This window comes from Xyrauchen texanus, chromosome 30 (genome assembly GCF_025860055.1).
Source record: "Xyrauchen texanus isolate HMW12.3.18 chromosome 30, RBS_HiC_50CHRs, whole genome shotgun sequence".
NCBI classification, from domain to species: domain Eukaryota; kingdom Metazoa; phylum Chordata; class Actinopteri; order Cypriniformes; family Catostomidae; genus Xyrauchen; species Xyrauchen texanus.
The window spans coordinates 18623200-18642065 of record NC_068305.1 but is presented as its reverse complement, the minus strand read 5'-3'; the positions used below and the strand labels follow the sequence as shown (position 1 = coordinate 18642065).

General features: G+C 36.7%; 1 protein-coding gene across 1 annotated transcript in view; it reads right to left on the bottom strand.

Annotated features, from left to right (window-relative positions):
* Positions 1–18866, bottom strand: part of LOC127624456 (rho-related GTP-binding protein RhoJ-like) — a 35915-nt gene extending 17049 nt beyond the window's left edge. Inside the window, exon 1 of the mRNA XM_052099284.1 lies at positions 18207–18866. Coding sequence (XP_051955244.1) covers positions 18207–18420 — 214 coding nt within the window. The 5' untranslated portion in view covers positions 18421–18866. The remainder of the gene's footprint in view (positions 1–18206) is intronic.

Genomic DNA, 18866 nt, shown 5'->3' with positions numbered 1-18866 from the left:
TTTATGTCAGTTAGGATCTCTACTTTATTTTAAGAATGTGAAATGTCAGAATAATGGTAGAGAGAATTATTTATTTCAGCTTTTATTTATTTCATCACATTGTTTAACTTGGGTCATAACTTTTGTGTAGCCTTCTACAAGCTTCTCACAATAAGTTGCTGGAATTTTGTCCCATTCCTCCAGACAGAACTGGTGTAACTGAGTCAGGTTTGTAGGCCTCCTTGCTCGCACATGCTTTTTTTCAGTTCTTCCCACAAATGTTATATCGGATTGAGGTCAGGACTTTGTTGTCCTTTAGCCATTTTGACACAACTTAGGAGGCATGCTTGAGGTGGTTGTCCATTTGGAAGACTCATTTGCGACCGAGCTTTAACTTCATTGCTGATGTCTTAAGATGTTGCTTCAATATATCCACATAATTCTCCTTCCTTATGATGCCATCTATTTTGTGAAGTGCACCAGTCCTTGATGCGGCCACCCCCATGCTACATGGTTTGGATGGTGTTCTTTGGCTTGCAAGCTTCACCTTTTTTCCTCCAAACAAAACGATGGTCATTATGGCCAAAAAGTTAAGAAAAGGAAATTTCTCCAAAAAGCTTTTTTTTTTATGGTGGTTTTGGAGCAGTGGCTTCTTCCTTGCTGAGCAGCCTTTCAGATTATGTTGATAAAGGACTTGTTTTACTGTGGATATAGATACTTGTCTACCTGTTTCCTAAAGCATCTTCACAAGGTCCTTTGCTTTTGTTCTGGGATTGATTGGCACTTTTTGCACCAAACTACGTTCATCTCTAGTACAGAATGCCTCTCCTTCCTGAGCAGTATGATGGCTGCGCATAGCACCTTTCACCTCCACTGAGCTGAAGACGTGCGCTGTTGACTCCTCCATTTAGCTGAAGACGTGCGCTGTTGACTCCCAGTAGTGTTCACAAAATGTGTTCCCTGAATGACTTCCTCCTAGCCCTGTGGCAGACGAGTTTGCGGAGAAACTTGCTGCCAGCTCAGTACATGTGCTAACTAAGCCCTGTACTGGGGAAGGTTCTCCGCATGTGTTGGTTCCCCATAGGTGACCCCATGCAACGTATATCTTCCTCTATGTCTATGCAACAATGGATTCGCCTTTTAAGAAGATTCTTCCCTCGCTGTCTTATGAGGGAGGACATATCTTATGATGTGGACGATGTGCTATGGCCAGATCCAGCTTGGTGAAGAGATGATGCATAGGTATTTTTCTTTTTAAGTTCATGCTTTCTTTTTTGTCTCCACTAATGTTTTTGCTGTGTTTACTGTATGTACGAATATGTTCTGTTCTGATTTTCAGTGCAAAATGCAACCTTTGGAAATGCATGGATGTATTGACTGATTTTACAATGTGGAGAGAATAAATATTTTCATCAGTGTGCAGTACTGGTATTGTGTGTTGTGTTTGGTCAACATGGACTTTACTAACAATATCTCTAAAAACAAATCAAACCCAAACTATATCATTAGAAAAGTAGAAATGTATATTTTTTTTTAATTGAGCATAGCAGTGTAACTGGTTCAAAAAGAATCAGTGTGTGTGCCAAACAGTTTCAAATTGGGTTTTTATAAATTATTGTATAGTTTTGAATGAAGTGTTTCATTTTGCAAAAGATCTAGGGTGTTCTGCTACTTGTGTTTGTGTGAATTGTGTAAAGTGTTTTGACAAAATGAGCCCTGTTTTCAAAATTGTGCTTAAGCAATCGTAAAAACCTTTATGATGTAGAGAATTATTTTATGCTAGTTCCCGCTTCTTCATTTTACCAGAGACACCTGAGACGTGTCACAATAAGTAATGAATTTTGTTTTACTAAAAACCTTTTAGTTAAATTTTTGGTTTACTTTTTAAACCATAGCATATAGGCCTACTTATTTAGAAATGTTTCTTTACTGCTTGGATTTATTTTTTCAAAGTATAACTCTGTTTATCGTTTGTCCAGCAGAAGGAATTGATTTTGTTCGAAGAAATGAATGCCCTCTAACGTGACTGGTTGGAAAGTTTCTTTTTTTAATATGAGCTCTATAATTTAGGTTTCAGAATTAAGTATAGGTGTCAGTAAATCGTGTTCAGTTGATAATGTCAACTGATGGTCAATGCTAATGCTGTTAAACCCATAAATAAACACATCGCGAGAAGGTGCGAACACAATACAAAGGGTAAAATAAAAAATAAAAACTGTAGTATAGATTGCAAATTTGTAATATCTTACAGAGTTTTGGTCAAAGATCATCAGGCATTCTATTAATTTCTCTGAAGATTCATCTGGTTACAAGTATTTTCACTGTTACAATCATTATTTACCCGAGAAGTTTCACAGATGATGCTGAACTGAACCAGAGAATGTAAATTGTGATGGACATCCTCCTCCTGGTGTGAACTGACCATTTTTAACACTCATGTCAAACCATTTTTATTGACTTCTTAAACTGTTTGACTCACAAGATGAAAAACATGCAATGACAGTAAGTCCTCACTTTCTTGGAGTTGCTATTGTGCTTGCTGAATCAAAATTTTATGATATGGATGCACTTCATTTATACAAATTATTGAATTACTGTTCCACAGATAATAAAAGCGTTTACTAGCAAGTCTGGTGCCTTCACTGGAATGAAAATTACTGGAGTAATTGTGGTTTCTGAATCACAAAAGGATTGACACTGCTGTATGACTTTTGTGCAACTGGTAAGGCAAAACAAAGCTTCATGGCAACAACCTTGTTTCATTGTGTAACATTTTAAACAGGTTTTTGTGTAGTTATTAATCATTTTAAATGTATCCGGCCAGATTGCTCTTGCTCTGGCTAGTCCCAGACAACTGACACAACACTATGCAGTAGCAATGAGGAAGGGTAACCTCAAGCAAAATGCCACAGAGCTTTAGCTATGATGTTCTATTCCATTGTTTGTGTGTGTATATAAAATATGTAGTAAAAAGGGAGAAAAATACTGGCACACTGCTGACGTTCCAATTTAATGACATTGTTTCGACCAAAATGGAACAAACTAAATGTTTCACACAATATAATGGGAGACTAGACAACGTATGACTGAACTAGTAAGTCTATATATACAGATGAATAGCTGATAGGTAAACGACGAACAGGAGAGATTACTAATCAGAAGTCCGGGGAATTAGATCGAGAAAGGATGGGATTAGAGGAGATTGATTAGGGTATGACACCTAGATTATCACCCCCTTTTTTCCCCTAAAAACGTACCACATTCCTTAGTTGTACAATTAAATTGTGTAAAGACACTTGAGTCTCACATGTTGTATATGTGCATATAATATATATATATTTTTTTAAACAGACACTTTCTTAAAACCTTACTTTAAATGCTGTGGTAAAACAATTTTTACATATTTAAAGGGATAGTTAACCCAAATATTCGAACAGCCATCGTTTACTCACATCCCATGGAAGAGGTTAGGAAGTATTTAAGGAAACTGGAGGAGTCATATATCTGGAACATCATGAGGGTGAGTAAATTATGACAACATTCATTCTATTTTCATCTTCACAAAACAAGTCCTGGCAAAAGAAGACAATGTTAATTATTTATGCAAATGTTTATTGCACTTTCATTTGAAGACATGGAAATATCTGACTTCACATCAAAGAACAATAAAGGATCATATTCATTTTAAAATGTATCATGTAATGGAGCTGGAACAAGTGAATTTGGGAGCAGGTGAATCAAGCGTTGATGATGGGCAGGAAAAATCTGAAAAGGTATTGTATGAATCTGAACTAGTATATCGTGGAATTAATATCTATTGCCTTATTGGGGGAAAAACATGTTCATTATTTAAATTTACATAATGTGGAAACCAATTCTTACATCAGCAGATCTTGTATAAGCCTTAATGTAAAGTATTTATGGTATGTGCTCTTCAGTTTATCGTCTGTAAACTTGATTCATGTTTTATAAAGGCGCTTGTAGCTGTGCTGCTCTTCTTCTGCATTTGTACCTTGTTGTTTTTTTTCCAATAACAATTTAAAAACAATGCACAATCTAATTATGTTACATGAGACCAAGAAGTAACAGCTTCTCGAAGTGAAAACTAAGAAAGGATACAACAGTGCCAGTTGTTTCGATACTACAACATTTATGAACTGTACTCATACTTTGACAGTTATGTAGACAAAAGTTTCAGGGTTGTTTGCACCAATAAGGATTAAATTAAGCAGAGTTTAGAGCTAATCCAGGGTTTGTTGATCCAAATTATATTTTCATTTGAACCTTCATCTGCGATTAATGTTGTCCGTCCTGATGAGTTCTGAACCTATCTACAGATCGTTAGTACACAGGGATGATCAAGCAGGTTAAGAAAATGTCTCAGCAGCATGTACAATGTCACAAGCCTTGAATATGGCAGCATAATTTAAGAAAAAGGACCGCACGGGTCTCAGATCAACCGCCTCCTCTCTCGTCAGCGCTACTGTTGTGGTCAGAAATAAAGGGTACGGACTGCTGACTGAAGCGTGAGAGGAGGGAAGCAATAACAACACCAGTCGCTTGTAAGCGCTCAAATTAATGGGTAGATATGCACACATTTATGAATAAATGTATGACTTATCCTTTGGTATTTATTTGTGTGTGAGTCGGCCATGGTAAAAACAGCAAAACTAAAGTCTCAAAATTGAAATGAAACAAAAAGAATCAACAAAAATAGATATCAATGAATGCATGCATGTCACTTGATCCACAAATGCACATTCAATACTTCACAAGACCATTAGTGTTTGATTTGGAACATCTTCCTTTGGTTACACAAATTATGTCTCTATTTGTGCAAATCCCAGCACATTCACTTAATTTTGAATTTCACAGACACAAGTTGAAAGGCATTTGTCTGTGGGTTATAAAATGCATTTGCAACATTTATCCAGGGGCGTGTCTAGGGGGAGGCTGGGGGAGGCAGTGCCTCCCCTAGGATAAGCTCTGCCTCCCCTGAGAATTTGAGAAATAATCTGTCCATCTGATCAGAGGCGGCGGCAGCCGATTTTACCGGGGCTTCAGCCCGAATGTTTTGAGTGTAGCCCCGAATGTATTTTGAATAGTTGACTGACAAATATGAAACCGGACAAAAGCCTATGTAAACCCCCGAAATCATAAGTTGCCTTATTTCATTGTGCTTTGGCTTTGCACATACTGCATACAGCCTGTAAAAATAGACATAGGCATAATCTAGCCTATAGAATAAGTTCCTTTGCTGTCGGTAGCCTATGGGTGACTCCATTTCTTCCTCTCTGTTGAATATGCAGCAGGTAGACGAGGAGCTTGCACAGTCGTTGACATCAATTAACGTTACTTAGTGGCGAGTTAACGGCAATTAGCAGGAAAGACAGCAAAAATTAAGCAAATGAGGCTTTGGGGATTTTTCCGAAAGAAGTCAGTGGGTAAGAATTCACATTTGTTTTTGTCCTTAACTCTTTCCCCGCCAGCGTTTTAAAAAAAAAGTTGCCAACCACCGCCAGGGTTTTTGACGATTTTCGCTAAACTTTAATGGCCCGCAGAATATTTTCTTCCATGAATATATGAAGATGCTATATATCACAATAAAGATCTGAGCCTCTGCTTTTAGGCAAAAAAACGATTTTATTTTATCTTCATTTGTTCTTTTTTATTGCGACTTGAACAGAGGTAGGTTTTGTCAAAAAACAACATTTCAGACAAAAAGCTGAGAAAAAGGCATGTTTATGTCTGATATTTTGAGCTTCTCATACTCCACTTCTTCATGTTTGAGACGATCGCAGTCTGTTTCTTTGATCAAAGAGTTGGGTACACTTTCAAAACATGCGCAGGGGTCTTCCTTACCGTATAACACTTAAAACACGGAAACCCGGAAAATTCCGTGTTTGGCGGGGAAAGGGTTAAAGTCTTAAGATCATCATCTAGCTGGCTTTCACCCACAGTAGGCTAAACCTCAAGAGTTGTAGCCTCTAACCTCCTTGTTTAGCTTAACGCAGCTTGGTAGCTCCGAGTTAACGCAGTCGCCTCTCTCGCCGGAGAGTGCGGTTCAAGCCCCGTTTGAAGCGTACTTTTCTTGTTTATCAGGTGTTGTTTTCGCTAAGGATAACCAATAAGCATTAACATAAAATGTATGTGTGACTTGTTTTGTGATATTAGTTTGTAGGAAATATACACTTTGATTTGATTAAATGGTTTTGTAGAGTGTAGCAAAGATGAGCTACAGACTGAGGAGCAGCAGCAGCAGCTGTGCCAGAATCAGGCATGGAAACTGGTAACAATTAATAAGTCACTTTACTTTAGAGAACGTTAAAAGTGAAACATTGTTTATCTCAATGATCCTAATGAAAGGATTTTGACAGATGAGTTATTCTCATAGAGATGATGAGAATTATATAGAGTTCGATGCCATGGTGTGTCAATGAACTTAAGAGTAAAGTCATTCATGTATTGCTTTAACTTAGCATCTTATACATCATTTTGACTATTTATGTCAAAAAATATAAATTATTTATATTCAATATTTTTTTTACCTCACTTTACTATAATATAACTCTTTTGTGATGACATTATGTTAATGTACATGAAAATTCAAGAATCATGATAGATATTAGGGCAATCCCACTGATCTGCTCTTCCCAATACATTTTCTTCAATGGTATTGGTCTATAATTTGACATATGTAGCACTTGATGAATTAGTTGTTTGAAGCTGATTTGCAATAAGTTATGTGCTGTATCTGTTCTTTTGCATCACAGATGATTCAGGGAGGAGAGAGGATGTTGAGGATAGTACTAGAGTGGAAGATTTAGGAACTGTAGAAACAGGCCCAGCCAGAGCAAAACTCAAAGAATACCCTCTCACCAGCTTTGGACTACAGGGAAGTGGTTGCTAGTGTGAAAATAAAATTGTCTGGGCTAAGCCCCGGATGTCCTTCAATGCTGGAAACGCCTCTGCATCTGATGATAAATTACAATTTAAAAGTGGATTGTTTTATGCATATTTTTCCATCGCTAGCAGATGAGGTCTGACACAACAAAAATCCAGTTTAAGCCCTATAGTCTAATAGGGGCCCTGTGCCTATCTCTGGGTTTCTGGCTTAGAAAAAGATATGCACTAAAACAGATTGTGTGTAGTATAGCTTCATTTTGCGCCGATTTTTTCAATTGTTTATGTTGCCCCCCCAAACAAGCCAAATGCCCCCCCAAACATGATATCCTGGTAACCCCTCTGCACTTATCAAATTGACGGATAAGTATGCACAGGTTTGTTAATCATTTTGAGTCTAATTTCATCCCATACTAAACAGGCAAGATTTTTTGTACTATGGTACATCCTAAATAAACTGTTTTCATATAGGCTTACACTGGACCATAACATCATATCTAATTATCTAAAGCAATTATCCAATTTTTCAGTTTAAGTGAGCTTTAAGTGTGCAATGTCTTCAGTAGGGCTGGGTATCGATACAGATTTCCCGATTCAATTTGATTCTGATTCACATGCTCTCGATTCGATTTCAATTTGATTCAATATAGATTCAAATGGATTTATTTCAGTTATAATGTTCTTTTTGCTTACATATAAAATAAATTATCTAATGCTGTTAATTATACAGGGGACCTTTTAACTATGTACATTAGGAAAATATTAATTTCACTAATTATATTTTATTACTTTTTCATCATTTTAATCACACTTTGGTGTTTTAAAAATTATCAAATACATTTATTCAATCAATAAACAAGATAACATATTTAATATATTATATTTGTTACAGATTTATAGTTAAATTGCATAATGTTTTACAATTTTTACATTGGTTTGTTGAACATGTGCTAAAACTGGTTCTGTCTCTAAAAGAAACAACATTTCTGTAAACAGCACCATTAAATGAGTCATGTTAACTAGAGAGGACTCAAATGGCTTTAATATCTGTGTGATGAATGATCAGAATTAAATGTTTTTTTGTAGTTGTTTTCGATCAACAACTGACTGTAAAGAACAGAAAGGGTATTAAAAGAGACAGTGTTCAATGACAAATGGGTTGCATGGATCTAGTACTTGAACACACATTACACGGAACAACTTTTACTCTCAAAATGAAATTTGGTTGAAAATGCTAATTATTTCCTCTCATTGTATTGGAGGATTGAGCATTGAGTGGAAGATCGATCTTGGGATTTAAGACAAATTAGATTGTTCAAATAAAGATTGCGATTAATCGGAAAAAACTATATTTTTACCCACGTCTAGACTTCAATGCTTATTTCTTGGAAGAAATGAAATCATAAGTAAAAAGCAAACAAACAAAAAAACATGCCTTGATATCTTCCTTCCTATACTGCCTGCAAAATTAATATTTTTCAGGTTAAGCCAAAAGTGAGAACTAGAGTGAGAACCCCTCGTCCAGAGCAATGGTGAAAGAACATTGACCGAACATTTTGGGGTGTTGTGGAATCTCTGTGTTTAGGCCTGCTCACACCAAATCCGTGACAATTTTGCGAGTCCATAAAAAATTAAACTAAATAAATATTTCACCCCTGTACAGTAGGTGGAGCTGTCTCCTACCCGCACTTTCAGCTGTAGAGATTAATATTTTGAAGCAATTATTTATCTAATTTGGCATAATTGTTCTTTCCATGGTGTTGATGCATTTTGAGGAGTATTTAATCTGTGTTATTTATGCAAATGAGAGGAGTAAAAGCACTATTGTACATTTATTTGCTCATGTATTTTGCAAGGAGTACATTCAAAATGAACTTCCGAAGCCAACTTATCTTTTTACAATGCCTGGATTAATGCCTGGATATTATAAAACACAAGGTACAGTGATATACTGTAAATACATGTCGAATAACGTACATTAACAATAAGAGTAGGCTATAGCAAAAATAGGATGCATCATTAAAAACAACAACAAAACAACAAACCCACACTTGCTCACAGTCTTTTCTTCATTTAAATTTCTTCATTAATATTCCATAAGTTGTTACATTATCCTTGCAATCAAAATAGAAGTTTGGTTTGATTGTCTACAGTAAAACATTACATGTAACAAGGCTTTTTATATATGAGCTTAGTGCAAACGAATTGCCGATCCTCCCTGCTATTTTTAATGCCATGACAATATAACAGGCACACTGATATACATATTAAATCATGTACATTGTACATGAACATACACATGTACATCATGTACATAAGCAGACTTTCAAAAACTGACCAGGTTTACATTTGCATTACAAAGGTTTCATCGTTCATGAACTATTTATTTTTAAGCATATAACTCTGAAGCAAATTGCTATGGCGCATTCACACCAGAAGGAAGCACATTCTTTGTACGACAGAAGAATGAATATAATGCGAGAGTTAGGTCATTTGAAATAGAAATTCAGCACTGGGTGGAAGCAATGATTTCAAATTAAAAACATTTTAATGATTGATTTGTGTCTTTCACCAACCTATCGATTTGCTTCAGAAGACATTAATTGATAGACTGGAGTCATGTGAATTACATTTATGCTGCCTAAATATGCCTTATGGACTGTCAAATTGCCAGCAGCCTGGTGGCACTCGTTTACTTACATTATAAGGACCTACAGGGCTTCCACATATTTCTAAACATTTTAATTTGTGTTCTGCTGAAGAAAGACAGTCATACACATCTGGGATGGCATCAGTGTAAGTGAATAATGAGAGAATTTAAGTTTTTGGGTAAACTATTCCTTTACACTAGTGATCTGTGCCTGTACAGAACCAGCCCATATCTCTGAATCCTTTTCAAAGCAGGTTTGTGAGGTTTTTGGACCTCAGGACAGTTTCTTCAGATTAGTGTTTAGTTCTGCTCCTTCCCTAACACCTTACGAAATGACTAAAATGCCCTATAGATTTCAAGCTGCTTTAGCCATTTACATAAGCATGTCAGTATTCTGTTTCCACATACTATGTGTATAAACAACGTGACAATATCTTTGGCAGATTAGCTGATTTTGTAAAGAGTCTAGTGGGAGCCACACTAGACGATGAGTCACCTCAAATGCATTAGCAGACATTGTGTCATGGAGTGGGAATGTCAACAGTTTGTTTTGGACAAGGGAATTCTGATCAAATGGGATTTAGGGACGGAAACCATAGCCCCAGGCTTGATTGGGATTAGCACAAGTTCCAGTAGATTGCCATCACAATAGTTCTGGTGAAAAGAGCATTTAGAGTATTAGTTCACTCACTATGACATTTTTGCCAAACAAATTGCAATTAGCCTCAGCTTCAGAGGACACATCCAACTGTTTACAGACTGTCTGATCTATATTCTACACCAAAATGGCGAGAACTTGTAAAATCCACCAGTTTTAATCTGATTGCTTCGCTTTACAACTTCCAGGGGTCAGGACGAACAGGTTTTTTTTAGTCTTCAGTGGAAAAAATTCCTCACAAGTTTCTTGACTGCTACAATAGGTCCTTCCAAACACAGTATATGGGGAGGGAGACAGACCATTTATAATAAAATAAATGGGAGAAATCGTAACACTCAATACGGCAGCAGTAGGAATGGAACCCTTGCATGTGATTGAAAAGAGCCAATCACCTTTATGACAGCGTTTGTTTAGGACTTCATGGTATCTTAAAAAGACATTCAAGAGTTTTATTTAAAGTAGTTAAAAACAAGTAGCCTAAACAAGACTAAAAAAATAAGATTGAGAAAATTGCTATCAATTAAGCCAGAATGTATTTGGACAATATATAGGCCCCAGCATACTCTCAGCGAAGCGCTTCTTTGTTCTTCACTCAGAGCCAAAAATAAGTTTGAAACATCTGAGCAATGACATACAGACCACATTTACATGCACTTAAGAGAACGGTTTATTCCAGGGTTTTTGCAGAAAGTGGCATTCTGAAACGTCATGTAAACTAAAACCAGAGGTGGGTTGTAACACGCTACATTTACTCCATTACATTTACTTGAGTAATTTTTTTTTGAAGAAATTTACTTTTACGAGTATGTTTTATGGTGGGTACTTTTCACTCAATCCTCAAGTACATTTCTGATACTTTTACTTTGTTACAATGGGTAGCGATCCTGTTGTTACATTAATAATTACTCAAGTAATTTTTAACATTATTACAATTAATTCTACTTGAGTAATCATATTTTTTAGGTAATTGTACTTTTACTTTCGCAATAGAAAGTTAAGGAAACAAAAACAGCAAAATTTGTTGAATATCTGCAAATAAAGTGAAGCAACAGAGAATAAAATAGCAAAGACTTTCTCGGATCCCATTTGTTATTTATACAAGTGTCACAGGGAAATTATGTTGCTGTGGAGAAAGCTGTTTACTGGCAGAGCCACATGTGTATGGGAGTAAAAAGTGCATGCTTATACAGTGCATGTAAACCGGAACGATGCTTTCTCTCAATAACCTGCTTTTTTGGTGTCCATGTAAACGTAGTCACTGTTTGCGAACATTCAAAATCTCAGTATTAGCCGATACCGATCCGATACCAGTGTTGTTTTTTGCATAATCAATTTAGAATATCTTTACATCATTGTGTGTACCTAATTGGGTGTGCTCTTTAACTCTTTCCCCGCCAAACGCCGAATTTTCCGTGTTTTATGAAAAAACGCTTCCCCGCCAAACACAGAATTTTCCGGGTTTCCGTGTTTTAGGTGTTATATGGTAAGGAAGACCCCTGCGCATGTTTTGAAAGAGTACGCAACTCTTTGATCAAAGAAACAGACTGCGATCGTCTCAAACATGAAGAAGTGGAGTATTTAGAAGCTCAAAATATCAGACATAAACATGCCTTTTTCTCAGCTTTTTGTCTGAAATGTTGTTTTTTTGACAAAACCTACCTCTGTTCAAGTCGCAATAAAAAAAGAACAAATGAAGATAAAATAAAATCGTTTTTTTTGCCTAAAAGCAGAGGCTCAGATCTTTATTGTGATATATAGCATCTTTTAGCGAAAATCGTCAAAAACCCTGGCGGTGGCTGGCAACTTTTTTTTAAAAACGCTGGCGTGGAAAGAGTTAATACGTAAAGAAACTACACATTATTTCAATATAAATGTATAGCTTATTTAGAAAAACTTTATAGTTAACTAGTATACTGGATAATGTAGCAGCAAAATTGACAGTAATTGCAGTATAAGTCATAAGTAGAAAAGATGTTTTTTATGTTTTCAACTTGTATCTAGACTTTAAAAGATTCAGGTCTCTTTTTTGTTCAATTTAGTTGTAAGATATCAGCTCACTTTTCATTCACACCGTTATTTTTTTTTATTCCGCTGGACCCATTCAAATTAAATATTATTATCATTTGTAAACAAATAATAATATATTATAATAGTAATATATAGTAATATATCTCAATCGTGCACCTTTAACTTTTAAACCCTCACGCTTTTATTTTGACATTCTGAATGCTCCAGGAAGTCCTGTATGTGTCTGTTTGTAGGCAAGTTCACAGTAGTTTAATTCACTTATTTAAATTCTGGTAAAAGCACCTCCAGTGCCGTTCTAAATGCATATTATAATTGTACCGAACTATTGAGCATCTACATCTGAGATGTTGTTCTTTAACCGATAACCGATCTGTCTAAAAGCTTCCGTATCGGAGCCGATACCGATCCAGGTATCGCTCACTTTGGGCAGATGTGTGTCTTTCGGCTGTGGACTGCACATTAGTGAAGCACCATATCAAAGAAAAGCGTGAATGGTCACTTAAAGGAATAGTTTCCCTAAAAATGTAAATTCTCTGATTATTTGCTCACCCTCATGATATTGGCACCAAAAGCAATCATGCTGCTTTAAAAGACATTAATTTAACAGCTGGTGTTGTATCAATGACAATTATGCTGACTGTCTGTGATTTTTGGAGCTTCAAAAGAGAAATCTCCATTCACTTGCATTTTAAGGACCTACTGAGATATTTTTCTATTTTTCTTCAAATGTGTTCTGGTGAAGAATGAAAGTCATACACACCTGTGATATCATGAGGGTGAGTAAATAATGAGAGAATTTTCATTTTTGGGTGGACCATCCCTTTAAGAGTACTTGAATAGATTCCTTTTTTAGACTCACTAAACAAAAAAAATTGCATTACATGTTCTTGGAAAATGTGTTTATGCGAACGATTGTATAGATGTAGGTTAGTTTACACCAGCTTACTAATAACTATGCATGCCTGAATGGGAATTAGTTGTCAGCCTCAAATAGGTGGAGCTCCAGGTCACACCTACCGATGAAGTGGACCAATGGCAATGTGGAGTTTAGCAGCCAGTAACAAGTTTCCTTGGAAATGTACGCTGGCGAGCTTTTAAGTACCACCAAAATGAACACAAAAACACCTTTGTTCTAAATGATGTCACATTCTTCAATTTCATATGAAGTGTAGCTTGGCCTTACTTGTCCTCAGTTCTTTTATTTAGACCTAATTCCCCAACTCATCTCATAAAACAAAACAGATTTTACGCTGATAAACATTATTAAAATATTGGGTTGTTTGTTCTTAAAGGTAAGAAATTAAGAAAACTGAAATGTTATACAATATTACCTGAACATTAAAAACCTATTTTCTCCTTGATTACTATTACCATATTTACTTGTGTATAATCAAATACAATTATATTCAAATTATTGATATATTTAATAACATTAATCAAAATTATTTAAAGTTGTCAAGCTGAACTGACAAGCATTACACAGACTTTCAGTTCACTGTTTAACAATGCATTTTTGAAAATATCAGCAAGATAGTAGCATCTACAAAACATTCCTTTATATTGTCACCAGTATTCATTACAACAATTTTTTAAACATGTCTCCTATGGCAAACACTGCAATGAATGGGACAAATTACAGTTTTTCATGTGAAGACCAAGTCTAGTATAGTAACACAGTAACGCTTTCAGTGGCCTATAGTATCTCTGTGCTCTTTAGACTAGACATTAAGCCACTATGTGTCAATTCACTACTATATTATGATGCTGTGTCAAGGCCCTCTCCATGTGGAGACAGCAGTCATGCCAAATCTGAGGTCACCAACAACTAGATCAACAAAATAAATACAAAAAATACATAAAAGAAAAACAAGATATACATTCAAACAAAATATAAAAAAAACATAGCCAGCTAAACTACAAATACCTCTCCACAGCCACTCCCCTAGAACCCTCCAAAAAGCCAAATAAACATCTCCTCAAACACCACCACCTCACACATCTCCCCGGACTACTCCCCAAATGAGGGTGCCCCAGCTGACTTCCATCCACTGGGGATGATTTTCTTACCAATCATGACTCTGGCTAGGACCCAACTTTTTAATTAACTGTCCCCAATATCCGGAGTCATCCCAACAACCAGGATACAAAGTCTGGGGCTAAAAGAAAGATCAGTGTTCAACACCTCACACATAAATTTCTGAACCCCAAACCAAAATTCTTGGATCATTACACATCCCCAAAATACATGTATTGTGTCCCCGTCTTCTGATTGGCACCACCAGCAGGTGGGTGTGTCTTTAAGACCCTCTACAATCTAGAGGGGGTCCAGTAGAACAAAATCTTAAATAGCATCAGACGGACCCTTGCATCTCTAGATGTAGACTTGATGTTTTTTAGAATCCTATCCCACACTCCCTCCTCCAATACCAGGTTTAAATCTTTCTCCCATAATCTCTTGATAGAAGTCGAAGCTCCATCCCCCAGACTCTGAATTAACAAGGAGTAATACAGAGATGCTTCATGACCTTTCCCAAAAGCAGTAATCACCATTTCCAGAGTATCTGCCGCTTTAGGGGGGTGTACACTACTCCCAAAAATATTACAGAGCAGGTGGTGCAGCTGTAAATACCTAAAGAACTGGGATTTAGGAATCTTAAAAGTTTGAACCAAATTATCAAAAGTTCTCAACACTCCACTCTCATATAGGTCACAGAGTGTAGTAACCCCCCTCCCAATCCACTCTGACCAACAGAAAGGGAACTTATTAATATGTTATTTAGGGTTCAGCCATATGATTGAGGCAACAGTTAAATATATGTCCGAATTAAAAACTCTGGACACTTTTGTCCAAACCACATGCAAATGCGAGATAACGGGGTGTGACTAACTTCTCCGGTTAGTTTGATCGAAATGCTTTGCGATGGCGAAATAGGGGCAATGACTTCTTGTTCAATACGAAACCAGGGAGGGGCTCTCTCAGGTGGGAGTGACCAATGGGCCAAATGTCTAAGACTGAATGCATAATAATAAAACTAAATCTTGGGTAGACCTAGCCCAACTTTGTCAATCGGCCTATGTAACTTATTGAAATGTAACCTGGGATGCTTATCAATCCAAATGAAGGACTTCACTATGCTATCAAATTGCTTGAAATTAGAGATGGAACATCTACAGGGAGAGACTGTAGCAGGTAGTAAAATTTTGGAATACAATTAATTTTAATAACATTAACCTTCCCAATCATAGATAAATGTAATGCAGCCCACCTGCCCACATCACTTGAAAACCTTTTTATTAAAGGGTCAAAATTAACTCTGACATAAATCACATAATCATATAAATGTTTTGGGAATAAAATACTAAAATACTTAATTCCCCATTTGGGCCATTGAATGGTGCCCGGCTGAAAGGCCGAAAGCTTCGGATTTAGACCAATTATCCAATTAAATCTTTTTTTTTTATATAATTTTTTTTATCGACATAGATCTAGTAGGGTCGGCGCTGAATAATAAAATATCATCTGCGTAAAGCAAAAGCTTATGCGACATAACTTCTGGCGCCACCCCTGGAAAATCATCTTCTAGACAGAACAGTAATGGGAAAGAGGGCAACACTGCCGGGAGCCACTATACAGAGTAAAATAATCGGAAATTAATCAATTTGTATGTACCGCCACTACAGGGTGTCTGTCTATAAAGTAATTTAATCCATCCATTAAAAGTATTTCCAAATTCTAAAAGAAAATCACATGCAACCATATCAAATGCCTTTTCGGCATCAAGTGAGACGGCAGCGACCGGAGACTGATCATTCGCCACTGACCACATGATATTGATGAAACGCCTAATGTTATCAGAAGAGCTACGGCCCTGAATAAACCCCACCTGATCTATATGTATAAGAGATGTCATAACTTTACTTAATCGATTAGCCAGAATTTTTGACAAAATGTTTACATTTAGCTGGATCAGGGAAATTAGACTGTAACTTTTACACTCGCTTGGATCTTTAATAATAATAATAATAACTTTATTTTGTATAGCGCTTTTAAAAGTTAATTCTCAGAGCGCTTTACATAGCAAAATTAAAAAAAAATAAAATAAAAAAAAATAAAGAATTAAAAAAAAAAAAAAAAATATATAAAAAACACATAAAAAGGCATGATCACACAATACAAAATATTTCACAAGAGATTACAAACCTAAAAACAAATTATAAATAAATATCAAGACAGATTAAGACCATAAGATACATCTCATTGACAACCACCAATATTACCTTTACCCAAATGCTTCCGTAAAATAATGAGTTTTAAGTGATGTTTTAAAACGTTTCAAAGATGGTGCAGATCTGATTTCGGAAGGCAAGGAGTTCCATAACTTTGGGGCGACTGAGGAGAATGCCCTATCACCCATTGTATCACCCCTTTGTCCTTTTTAAGAATCAGAATGATCGTGGCTTGTGTCATAGTTGGCGGAAGCTTTCCATTCATTAATGATTCCGTATAACCTTCTAACAAAAGTGGAGCCAGTTCTGTAGCATAAGATCTAAAAAAAATCAGCTGCAAAACCATCTGGCCCCGGAGCCTTGCCTGTAGGAAAGGCCTTAATTACCTTGTCAAGCTCCTCCAAGGTTATCTCAGAATCAAGAAAATGTTTTTGCTCAGTTGTCAATTTAGGGAGTTCTAATGGTTCCACAAATGTTCTAATATCTTCAGTAGATGAAGATGTAGAACTCTAAAGATCAAGATAGAACTTTTTGAAGGCATTATTAATATCAATGACCGAGGTAAAAACTTCACCACAAGCAGATTTCACTGAGGGAATGGTAGAAAAAGACTTTCTCTGCTTTATATTTAGCCAAAAGCTTCCCTGCGTTATAGCCTACCCTGACTCAAAGTTTGACTGTCTTGCCATGAACAACCAAAACTCCACTTTCTGCAACAAAATAGTATTATATCTGTATTTCAATCGGGTCAATTCTTTGACAGCCTCCATCAATAACTAAAATGGACTAAAAATAACGAGTAAAAGTGCACAGAGCTCGTCGCCTACATGTCCGCTCCTCGCATGACGTCACGTGACTCCCCCAGTAGTACTTCAACCTTTTTAAGCTAAAGAGGTTCAAGGAACTCCCAAATACTAATTTACTTTGTGTATCACTCTAAGTTCATCTCATAATTTATATTTTATATTGTACACATGAATGCAAATGAAAATGCTATAAATATGTAAGTGTCTGAGTAGAAGCTATTTATTTTCTTACATTATTGTTGATGAACCAACAATTTTATTTTATTGTTCTTCAGTTTAAGCCACTTCTAACCAACTCTGCTCAATTCAACTCCATTCACTTCAGACTAACCAAAGTTTGCACAAGGGTAGTTGTAAATGAAATGTCCTGGTGTTCTCACAAAGCTGTACTCACTCTCAGTCAGGATGTTAGAGATGACCTTAGCTCCTCTGTGTAATTAGGAGTTGACCCTCACAGGACTCTCAGAGCTTTCATGTGATATGGCAGAATTGCTTTCCCATACAGAGAAACCACAGCCTTTATGCGTTTGTGTGCATGCGTGTGAGTCAAAGAGGGAGAGAGCCAGAAAGACTTGACTAAAGGAATGTCATTTGTAACCATTAACAATTGTGGCTCTGCAAAGACATGATGCTTACAGCGCGCGTTCAGACTCCTTGTGATCAACAGGTTGCGGCTGATGCGCAGCTCGCGACTCTTAAGATTTTCAATAACTACTTTCTGAGACTTTATGTTTTATGCCGATATTTCAACCATTCTTCGTTAACCGACCTGCTCTATAGTCTATCGGGCCTCAGTCCTCGGCCTGGCTGTCGAAAAGATCTCCTCTTTCAAACGGCTATTATTGGGACCTTCCCCTACCCGGCAGTTGTGGGGTAGGTAGACAAGTATTAGATATAACTGTACTCTATAAAATATGGATTACGTTTAAATACAATGAGCTGGAACCAATCTTACCTGCATAATGATCGAATACAGTTGGTACATATTCCTCAGGAAAAGCATCATTTGCGTAACTCATCAGCAAACAGGTTTTCCCCACCGCTCCATCGCCGACGACAACACATTTCAACATCTTTTTGGCCGTGGTATCGACAGTTTCGCTGTTGCTGCCTCCATCCTCATCCATATTCACTGCATTCTGAGTACTTTTCAAGCTAAGTGTAGGCATGATAGTTGGATAAGTCCAGAAACTATATTCAACACAGGTAAGCGACACTTTGATCGACAAAAAAATACATTAATAAAAAATTATAATACAAATCGGGAATTATCTTAATCCTTGAGATTTTATTCTTGGTTTTGGCCGAGTTAAACACTCGGTTTTTCGTGTCTCGTGTGCCCTTCAGTGCATTGCTGAATCCGTCAAATAGGTGACACGCTTTCCCTCGCGCTTCCAAAACATTCTCGCGCCTTCGACAACAGTTTCCTGAAAACTCAAGATAACTCCTATAACGTGCATCCCGTTATTTTACATTTCCCTTGCGTGACGACGAAACCGACTCAAAAACCGTCTCTGACTGTAGCTTCGGTTCAATCCCCCTTGAACTCCAAGCAGCTTTCCACATTCGCCCTTACGCGGCTACGCATCGTCGGTGTCAGGAAATCAGTGCTTTC